The sequence below is a fragment of the Myodes glareolus genome, chromosome 5 (assembly GCF_982192425.1).
Source record: "Myodes glareolus chromosome 5, mMyoGla1.1, whole genome shotgun sequence".
NCBI classification, from domain to species: domain Eukaryota; kingdom Metazoa; phylum Chordata; class Mammalia; order Rodentia; family Cricetidae; genus Myodes; species Myodes glareolus.
The window spans coordinates 95586638-95601914 of record NC_142030.1 but is presented as its reverse complement, the minus strand read 5'-3'; the positions used below and the strand labels follow the sequence as shown (position 1 = coordinate 95601914).

At 47.2% G+C, this 15277-nt stretch overlaps 1 protein-coding gene across 2 annotated transcripts; it reads right to left on the bottom strand.

Annotated features, from left to right (window-relative positions):
- Positions 1-2424: 2424 nt before the first annotated feature.
- Cxcr4 (C-X-C motif chemokine receptor 4) lies at positions 2425-6359 on the bottom strand. Of its 2 annotated transcripts, none has more exons than XM_048430632.3 (2): positions 6217-6359; positions 2425-4061 (listed from the first exon to the last, which is right to left on the bottom strand). In XM_048430632.3, exons 1-2 carry the CDS (start codon positions 6235-6237, stop codon positions 3018-3020), a joined length of 1065 nt encoding a protein of 354 aa, XP_048286589.1. In that variant the 5' UTR covers positions 6238-6359; the 3' UTR covers positions 2425-3017. The 2 variants fall into 2 exon arrangements, with proteins under 2 accessions (XP_048286589.1, XP_048286590.1); XM_048430633.3 differs by having other exon boundaries at positions 6223-6359.
- Between the last annotated feature and the right edge of the window lie 8918 nt (positions 6360-15277).

Sequence of the window (15277 nt, the reverse complement as noted above, 5' to 3'; positions counted from 1 at the left end):
TTTTTATTTAGCTAAAAATCACCCAGGATGCTGCCCAGTTAGAGACCTGGTGTCACTAGTAAGTCAGATGTCATATTCATACCATTATTGGCAGCATGCATACAATTTAAATATTTTAGCTTCCATTGCAGCTACACAACTGACCTTCAAGGGCCCCATTCATGGGGGAGGAGCCCAGGGAACAATCAGTCACTTCATGTGAGGGCTGGCCAGCAGACTGGGTTTCCTCACATTGCCAGACAAACCAGGACACAGGGACAGCTTTGGAGCAGTTCATCATGACAGAGTTGGGACAGAGAATGACTTGGGGTGAGGGGCACCCTTTGGGAGAAGCGAGGGAGTAAAGCTTTTTCTCAGTGTTGTTGTTTTGTTTGTAAACCCTTTCTTTTCTTTTTTTGAGAAGGAGCTATCAGCCTTTGTTCCCAGGGAGAATGAAATATCCATGAAGAAGGGTGAGGCTGGGAATTTTGTTCCGAGTGAGTTCCTTTTGTGGCGGCTCCAAGGCAAAGGAGAGGAATCTGGGCTGAGGCGGGTTCAAGCTAAGATGAGAAAAGAAAAAGAATTCCTCCCAAGGATTTCTCCTATTGTCTCCCAGTGAATAAATATTTATAGAGCGGGTTCGAGTGAAACCAGCCACAATGGTCACAGTTTTAAGACCAAGTCTTCCAGCAGGCACATCTAAAACTATGTCTAAGCGTGATCCAATTAAGACTCCCCAGAGGAAGGCAAGAAACCTCAAGATAATTTCCTACTGAAAATCTAATTGTGTCCTCAAGTGGAAAAGGAACACCGGCACGAATTACCCCAGATCCATAGGCTGCTGCAAAAAAAAAATGGACAGCTAAATTAGATTCTATTTTAAGTAATTAAGTTATTTCCCTTCACAGGATCTATAATTTGTCTTGAACAAATGTGATTTGCCTAAGAAAGATAAGGCCTTGCAATTTTTCCTTCCCAAACAGATTTTCTGTGCCAGAAACAATTACTAAGAGACCAAATATTGTCTTAATTATATCTCATTTACTATCTGGGAGCATGCCTTCAGCACCCTGTTTGTGTTCCAAAGTGGGAGAGGTAAAGCCACGATAGATGAGAAGTTATCTTTAAATGGAGACCGGACCTGCAATTTACTCAAGAGTTTCAGGCTTGCACAACGTTAGTGTAAATAGCTCTAGGTTATTACATAAGGTCCTAAAATCTTGTGCAAAATCGGGCAGTGGAGGAGAGCTTGCTTCAATACATCTTGGAACGCTAAAAACAAAACAAAACAACAAGAACAAAAAAAACCCACCAGCACTAACCTCTAGCTGCTTTAATTGAGCCCCTCAGGAGATGCTAGGTGTTGTGATAAGAGTCAAAATAAAGGTCCCGAGATTTGCATAGAAGATATTGCAAGGAGGGTATTTTGGTTATGGCTAATTTTATGAAGAAAACATTCACTTTTGGCTTTGTATTCACAATTTGGTTGACCTCTGACCAGGTGTTCTGGGGGACAATAGAGGGTAAGGTGGATAAATGGTGTCAACTTTGGGTTGGGTCGACTGAAAACAAAAGTTCAACCGAGTCTCGGAGCCTCAGTTCCCACCTCAGTAAAAAGGGAGGGATACCATTAATACCAGATGACTGGCTGCACCTAACCTGCCTTCCCTTCAGATGGGACAGACGGAAAACTGCAGCGCAATGCGGACAGCATCCTGTATCCTTTCTGCTTGAATGTGCACACATCTTTCTGAAAGGCAGTCCTTCACGGGAATGGGCCCTGCAAGGCCCTGCACAGATATGCCCAGGCTTCTGTGAGTTGAAAGTGTAAGGCTTCAACTTCTTGACACAGACTTTGAAATACTAGCTGTGGCTTGTCCCACACCTTAGACCAAGTTACTTAAGCTCTCCTCTGTGCCTTAGTTCCCTCCTTTATAAATGTTACGTAATAACAGAAGCAGAAAGTAAAGCATTATACAACACGTAGGACCAGCTGGGGAGATGGCTCTGTTAGTGAAATGCCTGCTGTGTAAGCATGAGACCTCAAGCCTGAGCCCCACAATGCTAGTAAAAAACTGGGCATGGTGGTGTATGTCTTGACTCACCTTTTGGGGGGGTGGAGAGGGAGACAGCTGGATCTTTGGCGTCTGCGAGGCAGCCAGCCTAGTCTACTTATTTACTTATCCAGTTCTAGCCCAGTGAGAGACCCTCTCTCAAAAAACAAACAAACAACAAAAGCAAAAACCAGGGTGTGCCAGGTCCCGAGGAACATCTGAAGTTGACTTGACCACCAAAGGCATCATGCATGTGCACATATGTGAGCCCACAGAGACACACACCCAGGAGGATCTCTGCTGCCCCGTAAATGTTTTGTTTTTTAAATGTGTTTTCCAAACATATTCTTCCTGATAGTCAGCAGAAATGACCACATAGCACAACGCCAAGTAAGTTTAACACTGAGTTTTATTAACAAGTTAATACATACAAGACTGTACATTTGTAGATGCTGATCACGTCACTCTTAAAAACGAAAAAGCCAGCATTTCTAAACTATGTCAGGCTTTGGTTTTAAGTGCCATTCTTTCAAAATCATACAGCATAACTAAACAACTTAAGAATGGCGGTGGGGTGGGGGGGGTGGGGAGGGGGAAGGGGGTGGGCGGGGGGAGGGGGCGTGCTCCTCGGGAAGGGAGGGATTACGCAGCAACAGCTGAGGATCACTTCTAGCTTTACTCGATTCACCGCACATTCTGGAATGTTCAGTTCTTCTCTGTACAGCTCTACAGTCCTACACACAGATACACAGCAACTAAGAACTCGGCCACAGGCCTAGACACCCATTCACACGAAACAAACAAAAATCAATATTTATATAAATTAAGTAAAAATCTCACAAAAAACTAAACAGATATAAACAACAGTCAATAAAAAAAACTGTACAAGATCGGTCAGTCTTTTCTATCAGAAAAATGTGTAACATAAAAAGTTCTTTATCATATATATTATATATATATATATAAAATGTCTTTTCGTAAGTGTTAGCTGGAATGAAAACTCGAGGACTCTGACTCTGTGGAGACCGAAGAGTGTCCACCCCGTTTTCCTTTGGAAAGGATCTTGAGGCTGGAGCCTCGGCTCATAGAATTGAGGGCGTGCTGGGCCGAGGTTTTGAATTTGGCTCCGAGGAAGGCGTAGAGGATGGGGTTCAGGCAGCAGTGAAAGAAGGCAAGGGCCTCAGTGATGGAGATCCACTTGTGCACCAGGCTCTCGAAATCGCATCCTTGCTTGATGACCTCCAAGAGGATGAAGGAGTCGATGCTGATCCCCACGTAGTACGGCAGCCAGCAGGCAAAGAAAGCCAGGATGAGGATGACCGTGGTCTTGAGGGCCTTGCGCTTCTGGTGGCCCTTCGAGTGGGACAGCTTGGAGATGATGATGCAGTAGCAGGACAGGATGACGATGCCTGGCAGGATCAGCCCCACCATGATGTGCTGGAACTGGAACACCACGAGCCACAGGCTATCGGGGTAAAGGCGGTCACAGATATACCTGCCCTCTCCCTCGCTGACGTCAGCGAAGATGAAGTCAGGAATAGTCAGCAGCAGAGCGGGGATCCAGACGCCCACGTAGACTGCCTTCTCTGCCAGCAGCTTCCTCGGCCTCTGGCTGTTGGTGGCGTGGACAATGGCGAGATACCGGTCCAGGCTGATGAAGGCCAGGATGAGGACGCTGCTGTAGAGGTTGACGGTGTAGATGACATGGACAGCCTTACATAAGAACTTCCCAAAGTACCAGTCCGCCATGGCATCAACGGCCCAGAAGGGAAGCGTGATGACAAAGAGGAGGTCAGCCACCGACAGGTGCAGCCTGTACTTGTCAGTCATGCTTCGGAGCTTCTTCTGGTAACCCATGACGAGGATCACCAAGCCATTGCCCACTATGCCAGTCAAGAAGATGATAAAGTAGATGGTGGGTAGGAAGATCCTATTGAAGTGGGCGTTTTCATCCCGGAAGCAGGGCTCCTTGTTGGAGTCATAGTCTCCCGACCCTAGTTCTTCAGAATAGTTATCTGAATTATATATCTGCAAAAGAAAACAGGGGCAGGCACGTCACTTACAAGGTCAACAAGCCTTTCCCAAGTTTAAAGTTTTGGGTGCCTAAAAAAAAAAAAAAACCTAGCATTTTTAAGGTGGGTTTTAACCCAGCCTTTCCCAGGAAACTCCAAACGTCTGGCGGCTTAGGTGCAGAGAGGGAACCTGCAATCCTGCAAGCAACCGGTTTCTCTGTCTTTCCCCACGTTCACATCCTTATGGCCCCTCTTTAGTGGAACCAATTAGGAGTCTTTGTTGAGAACAAAAGGACGCTGAGATTCTAAGGGTTTTACAGCCTAGTGTTGGATAACTCTCCTGCCCGCCCACGAGAGGCAAGAAAAAAAAAAGTAAAACCCCAAACCAAAAAAAAAAAAAAAACAAAAACAAAAACAAAAAAAAACCTCCATTCACACAAAGAAGTCACTCCCAGGCGCTGTAGGGAGGGGGCGAGCCATGTGGAGCTAAATCTGTGTGGAAGGAGGAGATGGGATTAATTTTTCTGCATGAAGATTAGGCAAAGGAGGAGGGAGGAAAGCAGAACGTGACGGTGGGGTCCCCCCAAAAGACTCAACGTTTTTAGGACCCAGAACCTGTTTTTTCTCACCTCTGTCTAAACATAAACCACTGCTTTTCAAGTCACACGTAGTGAAGAAAGAGAAAAAATGCCAAAGTCTTTGGGAGTTTAGGGTCATGGGAGTGTTTAAAATGAGCAAACAGCGCCCTACTCCACCCCACCCCACCTCCGGCGCTTCTCTGGAAGGTAATTCTTTCTTGCCACCCCCATGTTTATCACTGGGTGTATCTGGGACGTTAAAGTCACATTATCCTGGATGAGGAAAGTCACGGGGTCTGCACCCCGTGGTTTTCGCCCCAAGTTTCACTTCCTCACTGTTCCTGTCCTTTCCCACCCTGCAGTGGACCCAGCTAGACTACTGGAGTCCGAGGCAGGCAGCTGGAAGAGTCTAGACCGTGCACACCCCGGGGTCCGAGTCACCCACCTAGGGGCTGGCGCTGTAGCCCACCACACCCAGGCCGATGGCCAAGCGGCAGCAGTTCCAGGGGTTCCTCCTGGCTGCGCGCCAGGATCGTCCCTCTGGGTGCGGGCGACAGATTGGGCGGCTTCAGCGCGAGCGCCTTTGAATTGCGCGCCGCGGGAGGAAACGAAAAAAAAAAAAACACAACAAAACCCTCCCTAAGAGAGGGGGGTTTTAAAAGACTCAGGAAACCACCGACGGTTAAACTCTGCACTGGGGCTCAAACCGTCTCCAGGCTTGCACCTGTTCATCCCTGCGGCCACCCAGCACAACCCAGGTGCGGTTCCAACACGCCCTCCTGTCCCCAACCACGGTCCCGCCGGGCACACCTCCCGGCCAGCAGCTGCATGGTGCAGGTTTATGCCCCTTACTCGTGAACGAGCCTAAAGGCAACCCAGACCCCGGGAAGTTCGTTTGCCACCGCGGAGAAGCGGCGGTTCGAATGCCCGCAAAAGCGCTGCCACTCCACCCCAAAGCGGTTCGGTTGGTCACCTTCCCGCGGCTGCACTGGTTTGGACCCTCCTGGGCAAGCGACTTGGTAGGCTAGTTTGCGTTTCCCGCCGGAGGCTGGCGTCCTCCGTCTGCAGCACGGAATTTTGCAACTGCACTCCTAACTCCAAGAAACGCTCCAAGATGCTTCTGCTCGAAGTTAACCCAGGATGTAGTGTAGACCTGGGAACCCTGCCTTCATTTACCCATTTCAGTCTCTCTACATTCATACAATGTAAGAAACTCAAAGAAACTCTTATTCCCATTAGTACCAGACGACGATTAAGTTCTGGGGCAGAGCGCGAGCCTTCACCGCCCGTGTGCACAAAAAGTAGAACGTTTTCCAAGAGCGTCCAAGCCGGCGCGCGCCACCGGACTCAAGCGGGAAACAAGAGCAGCTTCAGGAAAGCTCCATCCGAACCGCCCCCTGCCCCCGCCGCTCCATTTACTGAGAAAAATATTTCCATATTTCTCCCCCTATAGCCATGCTCACAAAAAAAGTTCCCGCGCTCCTTCTCCGTGACCCTGGCATCCCCAAGGTTCTAGTTGCTTCTACCCGTTCTTAGAGGGGCTACGCTCTAAGTTTGCACGCTTACTACAAAGTAGGATGCAACTGGACTTACACTTACACTGATGCCTTCCATGGCAACACTCGCTCTCCAGCCGTGGTGGCTACCGGAGCACCGAACGCCTCGGAGGGTCACCGCTACCTGCTGCACCAAGCAACAAATTGAAGTTTCTGGCCCGAACTGGACTTTTATAAAAACACGCTCGTGGGGTAGCGCATGCGCAGTTCAGACTGGGCGGGAGGAGCCTGGCGGGGGCGGGGCTCAAGGCTCTGGGACTCAGAAGTCTGAGAATCTGCTAGTCTGTTGTAGGTCACCTCCTGGGTTCAGAGCCTGGCCAAATAATGTTCTCGAAGTTGGGGAAAGCAGGGTGCCAGCCAGGGAGTTTTTGTGGGTCGCGCATCCATCCTTGCCTAAGTGAATACAATTCTAGACTCAAGAGTACTGGTGGAGACATTGAGACTAGAGTGGGGTGGGGGAGTGACTTGGCGCCTACCTAACCAGTAGGCGGCAATGTTGGAAGCCCGGCCAGGGTCTGAGCTGTCAGGAGCTACTACTAACCAAGCTCTTCTGGACGCACATTCACAGCAATGACATCAGGATCAGACGTAGATAAGCAGAAATCACTTGCAGACCCTTCAAGAAGTAGAGGTATACTCTCAGAAAAAAATTTTTACAATACTGGCAACCAATTCGTGAAGAGACTTTTTTTTATGATTAAAGTGTGCTTTATTATAAAGAAGAATTTAGCGACGAGGACAATGTGTAACAGAATCTAAAATACCTGCACAGAAGCACTGGTTCATTTTCATTTCATAAGCATATAGGGCTGCATCTAATTAGCAGATAGTTACAGGGTCCTGGCTCTGGCTTTGGGCCTTGGGCTGTTCCAGAAGCTGGGGATCCAACCGCTGTCCCCGCGCAGCGGGACGCTTCGCGAGCTCTGGGGAGTACCAAATGGAGAAGACTGGGACTGCAAGTCAAGCCTGAGACCAGACCTTTCCCTTTCCGTCTAACCCGCGTCTCCCACCCAGAAAACTAAGTTGGAGCGGGGATGGGAAGTCTTAATGAAGAGCTGATTAGGAGGGGGTGGGGGTAAAGTTGAGGGGGTGGATGGTTAGAGAGTCTCAGACAGGCTAGGGGATGGAGTGGGCGCCCAGACGACTTCCCAGACTCGCGCCAGTTCGGGCCGGCGCCGAGCCTGGGTGGGGCGGGGAGCGAGAGAAGGGCGGGGCCAGAAGCAGAAGCAGAAGCAACCAGATTGCCTGGGGGCCTTGAACACGGTGGAGAGACAATCCGGCTGCAGGAGCCTGGGTTGCCAGGCAACCCAGAAACACCCCTATCCTGGGATGGTCCTGAGGAGAAGACAGGCCCAGACGGGGCCCTTGAACTCTATTCCAACCCCTGTTCTCCCTATCCCCGCTTTTGTTTTGAGACAATTTTATGTAGACCAGACTGGCCTCAGGTTCCTATGTAGCTAAGGACTGTCACCTGCCTGGTTCTGGAAGTACAGTTGTGTGCCACCAAGCCCAGCTTTTGTAGTGCCGTGGCTTGAACCCAGAGCTTTGTGCACGTTAGGCAAGCTGTCTTCTAGCAGAACTATAATACATTTGCATCCCCTTCTTTATCTAATGGAGGTGCTGGGGAGCTAGTTTGCAGCCTGGGGAAGCTTTCTATGTGAATTGTGCATCATCTTCCTGTGTGGCCCGGACACTCTCCCCCAAGGTTTGCCTGTCAAGTCCTCTTAGATGATCCTTGGAATTAGAAGGATTCCCTCAAAAACAGTCAAGTTAGGAACCAACCGTTCACAGGTACTTTTAATTGTATCAAACCACTAATAAAGCTCATATTTCCATGTTAGCACAGACATGAGCGCCGTTGGACTGGAATGTCAGACCTGCTAGAGTACCAGCATCCAGGATGGGTATCTGGATTGTAGCAGGATTGTCAGCTTTATTGAGGCTCCAAACTCCTGCCTTCACAAAGGCTAACATGGGAGAAGAGGCATCTTCTAGACCTGTCCCTGAGCGGCAGAGAGTACAATCAGAGTAAAATGATTTGCATAATTAATATTTGTTGGTTGTTGGCAGACAAAAGAAAGCTTCCTTCACATGATCTGCACATGCCTTTTTAGGTCCTGTGAAGTATCTTCACTGGCGGAAGCAGATAAAGGGACAATGAAATGCTATTTGGTGACTACAGAATTAGGAAAAAACGAAAAAGAAAGAGGGGACTTTTTTTTTCTTTTTAAAGATAATATTTGGCTTCTGGATTGGAAAAGGCCAGCCATCTCTCGCTTGTCACTGGCAAGCGTGTGTGTGTGTGTGTGTGTGTGTGTGTGTGTGTTGGGGGAGGTGTTTGAGCAGCTTCAACGAAAAGTATTTTGTATGTAACCAGAACCTTCTGACAGTAGTAATTCCACCTAAAGCGACGTAGCCCCCAGGAAATAGCAGCTATGCTACAAAGCTCCTCGTGGGAATATTGTTTACGATAGTGTTAATAATAGAATAGTTAATAATAGTTTGAGTAGCCCCGTTAGCAGACTAGAGGAGGCGATTTTGGTACATCCGTGAATGAAATTAATATGGATGTTGTGAATGTTTGTGAAGAACTTTGAATAGCATGGGGAAATGCTTATGAAAGAAACTGCCCAGGGTGGGAATGAAAACTGTATGTTAGTTTATATGATCTCAGTTATGTCAAAACACATCTTAGGGGACTAGGGGTACAGCCCCACTGGTAGAGTGCTTGCCCAGCATGGCCCTGGGGTTTTCTCCTCAGGCAGTGTGTTTCATGTATCCCAGGCTGGCCTCCCTGTGTAGCTGAATTCAACTCTGAATTTCTGGTCCTCCTGCCTCCACCTCCCAGTACAGGGACTACAGGTGTGCACCATGCCCAGTGTGTCTGGTGCTGGAACTGAACTCAGGACTATGCACATAGGAGACAGGCTGCTATTGAGTGTCCTCCTCAGCTTTGGGATGCGCTTTAGAAAAAATAAATCAAGCTCAAATATCGACCAACTGCTTCTTAGGTGCACCCATCTTGACTAATCCCCTCCACAGTTCTGTCAGGCAGGTATCCTCAGTCTTCCACGATGAGGAAGTTAAAGTCTGGTGTTGGGGGGGGGGTGATTAGCTTCCCTCCTTGTGCTCACATAAAGATCTGTGCTCAGTCTGCCTGGCTCCAGAGCCCAGGCTTCTCCACTTCATCACGATGGCTGTCTTTCTCTGGCTCTTTCCATCCCCCCTCTGAATGCTTCTCCCTGCACTAGGGCATTTGGCATTTACTTACCTACTGCTGTGAGTGAAGTCTCTTGTGATTCAACTTTCTAAAAAAGCCTAAGGGTCTTACTCCTCTTGCCTAAACATTCCAAGTTCCTTGTAGAGAACATCCAGATAGCAGTTCTCCAGCTAGTCCACTGCTGAGCAAACGAAGGGCCCCTTGATTGTTTACTCAGCCTTCATTTAAAGAATTAACAACTTTCCCGTGCGGCTCTGGCAACAGAGGCCAGGCTTAGGAGCTGTCAGGGCTTTGGCAGTGTCCCCAAGTTCTCAGAACTGCTTTAACCCAAGGGATAACTAGCCCTGGCCACAGTTTGGGGGGGGGGGTTGCTTACAAAGGCAGTGACATAGTGGCAAGCATCCTGCTACCTCCTGTTGCTCGCTCCGCAGCTGGTTGATTTGCTGTCTCTGCATGTGTGACAGAAAGATCTACTCTGTCCAAAACAGGCTCCAAGTTAGTCGGGGAGAAAGCTTATGAATAGCCCTTTTTCTTGGTGGTAGAGGACAGGAGGCATCAACGTTAAAGGCATTCTGAATAGAAAGGGTTCAGAGATGACTTGGTGAAGTGCTTGCTTTGTAGAATCCAAAAAAGAAAGAAACACACACACATGCACACGCACACGCACACGCACACGCACACACACACACACACACAGAGAGAGAGAGAGAGAGAGAGAGAGAGAGAGAGAGAGAGAAAAGAAAGAAAGAAAGCCAGGTAAGGTGACACTTGTAATCCCAGTATCAGAGAGACAGAGATCTCTGGAGCTTGCTGGTGAGGTCAACGAGAGACCCTGTCTCTAAAATCTAGATCGATGCCACATCAACATATACATACTGATCTCCTGCAACCTCTGAGGTGCACGCACACACACTAAAAAAAAGTAGAATAAGAAGAAAAAGAAGGAGGAGGAGAAGGGAATATGAAGAATTCTCTGATCCTCTTTTGCATTTTGCAGCACTGGAAATGAAATCCGGGGCTTCATGTATGTAAGGCAAGTATCCAACCAACTGAGATCCATTTCTGTGAGTCCCTCGCTCTTTGTTTTTGAAGGGAAAAAAAGTACAGCCTTTCTTTATGATTGTAGGGGATAATCAAAAGGATGGAGTTAATGTTTTCCCAAATGATTAAGAGAGAGAAGCAGACTACTTCCCAAGGGTGAGTAATTCTAGCAGAGGGTTGACTGGCAGAGACAGGGCTATCAAATGTCAAGTAGGGAAAACCATTCCCTGCCACCCGTCTTGCCCCTAAGCTTCTGTCTTCAGCACTTAACAGGTGAAAAATGATTTTTGGAAAATAAACTTTCTGCCTTACAGTCCTACACCAGCTCAGGAAAAACATTACTGGTTTTCTGAGAAGCACTTTTTCTTCAAGTTTAACTTGAATTTCTAAAAGTCCCCTCAACACACACACACACAAGACAAGATTTGCCATCTGAAGAAAATTGGTCAGACTGGTACACAAACAGAGATAGTTTAGAGTTGCTCTCATAAGTGTCTGAACAAAATGGTCACTCTATTAGCAATGCAATAATCATTACTTGACTAATCGCAGGGCCAGAAGGAAGAATTGCTCTGGAGACTTTGTGTGACTTTGTGGGTGTGAGGCACTGCAGAAACAAGAATCAGAAGGGATGGTGTCAAGCTGGGAAGAGGGCGGGACCTTAGGAAATAATTGAGGGAGCAGACTCTGTTCTCCATGGAAAAGGCTTGTCGTTGTTTTCCTTAAGCCAGTAATTTATTGGTGGTGGCTGCAGGCAGCTATGGATCAAGAGGAAGCAACAAGAGCCTGTGGACAGTGGGTTTCTAAAGAGAAACCTTTGGCAGAGTCATAGTACTTCTAAAAGTGTGGTCATGTGATCACTCCACAGATGGGCTTTGAGTCTACCAAGATCAATATATTATCAGAAAGACGGGGTGGGAAGTGTGTGTGAGAGCTCAGAGGATCCATGCAATGCTTTATGGACTATTTTATTAAAGCAATGGGGTCCTTTAGAGCCTAAGGCACAGGGACAAAGTCTAGAAATGAAGACATTGTAAGCAAGAGATACAGTAGAGAGCGGTGGGGACTGCGGGTCACTGGAGGGCATGTGCCCTGTCTACAAATGTCACTCATTGCTTCCTTCCTTCTATGTGGAAATTTAGGTCACCCCCTCCATTCTAACTACATGTGGAGGTCAGAAGCCAGCCTCCAGTGTCACTGCTCAAGAGCCATGCACATTATTTTTAAGACAGGGTCTCTCATTGGCCTGGAAGACACCGGCCAGCTCACCTCATATTTATCCATCTTTACCTCCCCTCTGCTGGGATTACAAGTGGTCAGAACCACCCTCAGCTGTTTTAGTGGGTTATGGGGAGCTGAACTCAGTTCTTCACGGTCATACAACGAGTACTTTACAGACTGAACCATCTCTCGTCCCTTCACGGGTCATTTTAAAACTAAAACCTCTGATCTTTGGAAATATGAAGTCTATCAAATTCAAAAATATTTTTAAGGCCCTAATGGCATAGGTTAGTGGTGAAATGTTTGCCACCATGCACCATGCCCCATCCTGATCTCCAGCTAGGACAACAGAACAAAACAAATCACTCCCCCGTTTCTGATAAAAGGAAGCAAGAACAAAAGAAAATGAAGCAAAGCAACAAACATTGGTCCAGATAAAAGATCTCGTGACCTTCCTATTGACTGAAATTTTGGCTAGAGGCATGAGAAGAAGGGATAGAGTTGGGCATTGTTAGGATGGAACTCTCTCTCTCTCTCTCTCTCTCTCTCTCTCACACACACACACACACACACACACACACACACACACACACACTCTCTCTCTCTCCAATGAGATGAAAAAAATGCTGGCTTTAGATTTTTTTTTTTGCAGGGAGGCCTCTAGGTCATAATTTTCCCATCTTCCTTGGGACTGAAATTAACCATGTGGGAATTTTGAGCCAACTCTTCATTTTGATCCCTGAACATCGTCTTCTTCTTGGGACCCTGAAGAGAATTCACAAGTTCCCTGGGAACTTCAACCCTTTACCATCCTGCGCGCTCTGTCTTCTCGACTGCCTGGAAGGCTGATCCTGTTTTACCTTCCCACTGTTGTAAAATGACACCCTTCACTCATAGGGACTTTCTTCCTGCTCCATTTTAAACAGGGCCACAGGAGAAAGGATCACAGGTGAGGCAGTGTGGCTATGTGATTGACAGGAGAGAGTGCTGGGGTTAGCCCACTGAGGTACTAATATGCCAGCTCTGTACAGCCCCTGTAACTCCAAAACCAGACACATTACAGTGGTAACCTAAAATGGACCACACTGGTCATATTTGTACTATGGATGAAAAACAGCCGACATGATTCATCTAACCTATTCTTTTTCTTTTTCTCTTCTTGCCTTTTAAAGAGTTTTTGAGATGAGGATTCTCATGTACCCTAGGCTAGTCTCAAACTCTGTATATACCGAGGACAAGGATGACCATGAACTCTTAATACAATGATGGGCATGCACTACCAACTTATGTGGTACTGGGGATGAAACTCAAAGCCCTGTGCACGCTAGGCAAGCACCCTGCTGAGTAAGGCACATCCCCAGCTCCAAGACTTATTTGATTTTGAGAGCCAATTTACTAGTATGGATTCCAGGGAAATATATGACTAACTCTATGTTCTTTGTCATAATAGTCATGTAACATTAGCGGTTTACTTTTTGGGTTATTGGGAAGATTAAATATGGTAGATTGGTAAAATCTTCAGTATTGCACAGGACACAAAAATTCATTATAGCACAATAAATACAAACTATTTTAATAACCGCTTTACATTTTGCCCACCCCCAGCATGTGTCCTCTCTCTTCCTTGCCAGTGGAGGGCTTTAATTAACCAAGCAAATGGCTTTTCCCACCATTGCCCACATAAATGAGGTAAAGGGAATGGAACCTTAAATCTCACGTGAAATGTTCTTACTTTTAATTTCAGGGCAAAAGAGAGGCAGGCCTGATGAAGGAGGGGAAGCTGCTCACCTCTGCCTTGAAAACCCCTGTCATTATGACATCTCAGCCAGCCAGAAGGTTGGAAGGCATCTTCAGAGCCATTTGGTCTCATCTGCCAACCATGGGAAGGAGTTCCATTCTTAGCACCACGTGGGTGGTCCTGTCTCTGAGTATGGCTGCCCAGCGATGAGTGGCCCATTACTGCAGAATGAGAGCCCTGTTCTTTGCCGGGCAGACCCAATTCATCACAAGATAGCTTTTCCTTACTGTTTGGCACCCGTTTCTCCCATTTTCCATCCACTGGATCTAACTCAGCTAGCGCTCAAATGACAGCATTGTCAGGAGACAGACAAAGAAAGCCCCCTAGGACCAGGCCAAATGCCTCCCTTTCTAAGACACTTCTTCCCGAAGCTCAGAGCACACCCAAAGAACGTCTCCTTTGTTCCGTTAACAAGTTTGACTGGAGAATCGGGTCAGGTTAGGGTTTCCTTTCATAAAAGAAATTATCTCCAAACATGGAGGATTTGGGGATTAAGTGACTAAAAAGATTTAATGCTGAGCTTTTTAAGGCCTCCTGAGATTTGCAGATGTCTTCCAGAGAAAATGTGCGAAAGAAGCGATGTTGGAAACAGGGTGATAATGAGAAATTAACCCCATCTTCACTCGGCCTTATAGGCAGAACCAGGGTCAGATGGATGCTTAAAATATTGAGGATGTAGACCTGGGACTGGGGTTCAGGTGGCAGAATGCTTGTGCCCCCAGATATGAAGTCCAGGCTTTGCATAAATGGGCGTAGAATTACACCCACATATAAATATAAATGGATTGTATGCCTGTGATCCCAAGACTCTGGAGGTGAAGGCAGGATTCATAGCGTTTAAAGTCAGCCTGAACTACGAGAGACCTTGTTTTAAAAAAAAAATAGTAATAAGCCGGGTAGTGGTGGTGGTGCACACCTTTAATCCCAGCACTTGGGAGGCAGAGGCAGGCATAGCACTGAGTTCGAACAAAGTGAGTTCTAGGACAGTCAAGGCTACACTAAGAAAACTTGTTTCAACAAACAAACAAAACAAAACAAAACAAACAAACAAAAATTAACAAGCCAGGTGGCTTATTACTATTTAATGAAGGAAACGAAAATATCTATAGGACATTTTGAAAATAACAAGGGGATGTGCTCTGGCTTTTCCCCCTTTCATTCCCATTTATTTACTCCACATTTGGCCTGTTGGAGTGGCGTACGCTTGGAGGTATCTTGAGTCTGCTTTACCTACCTCTGGTCATTGGCTTAGACTGCTTGTCCGAGTAAGGATATGGCTGCTCCACAGAGAAGGCAGGCCTCAGGGGTCCCAGGTCTGGCCCTATTGACTGCCTCTTGATCTTCTGGAAATCAGCTCACTGGGATGGTGAGCCCGCTGAGTAAGGAAAATGCTTGCCGAGTTCAATGCCCAGATGCGTTTAGAACAAAGCGGGTGTGGGTATGTGGCACACTTGCAATCCCTGGGCAATGAGGCAGTGATGGGTAGATATCCAGGCCTTGCTAGACAGCCCCTCTGGTCAAACAAAGCCCCTCTAGAGCAGTGAGAGGCCATTGTCTTAAAAATACAAGGTGGAAGGCATCTGAGGAATGACGTCAGAGTCTGACCTCCATGTACACATGGATGTGCGCACACATGCACACGTGCATCAACACAAAAAGCAGTTTCCATGTGGTTGGTTCGTGGCTGAGTTTGGGGTCAGACAGAGTGGCCTTCGTGGGGAGCCTGGGAACAGCACTGGACACCTGGGATTAACCCTTTCCTCCCAGGTCTCCACTCACATAAGCAGATGATTTTGATCTTTATCTCTGGTGACGAAT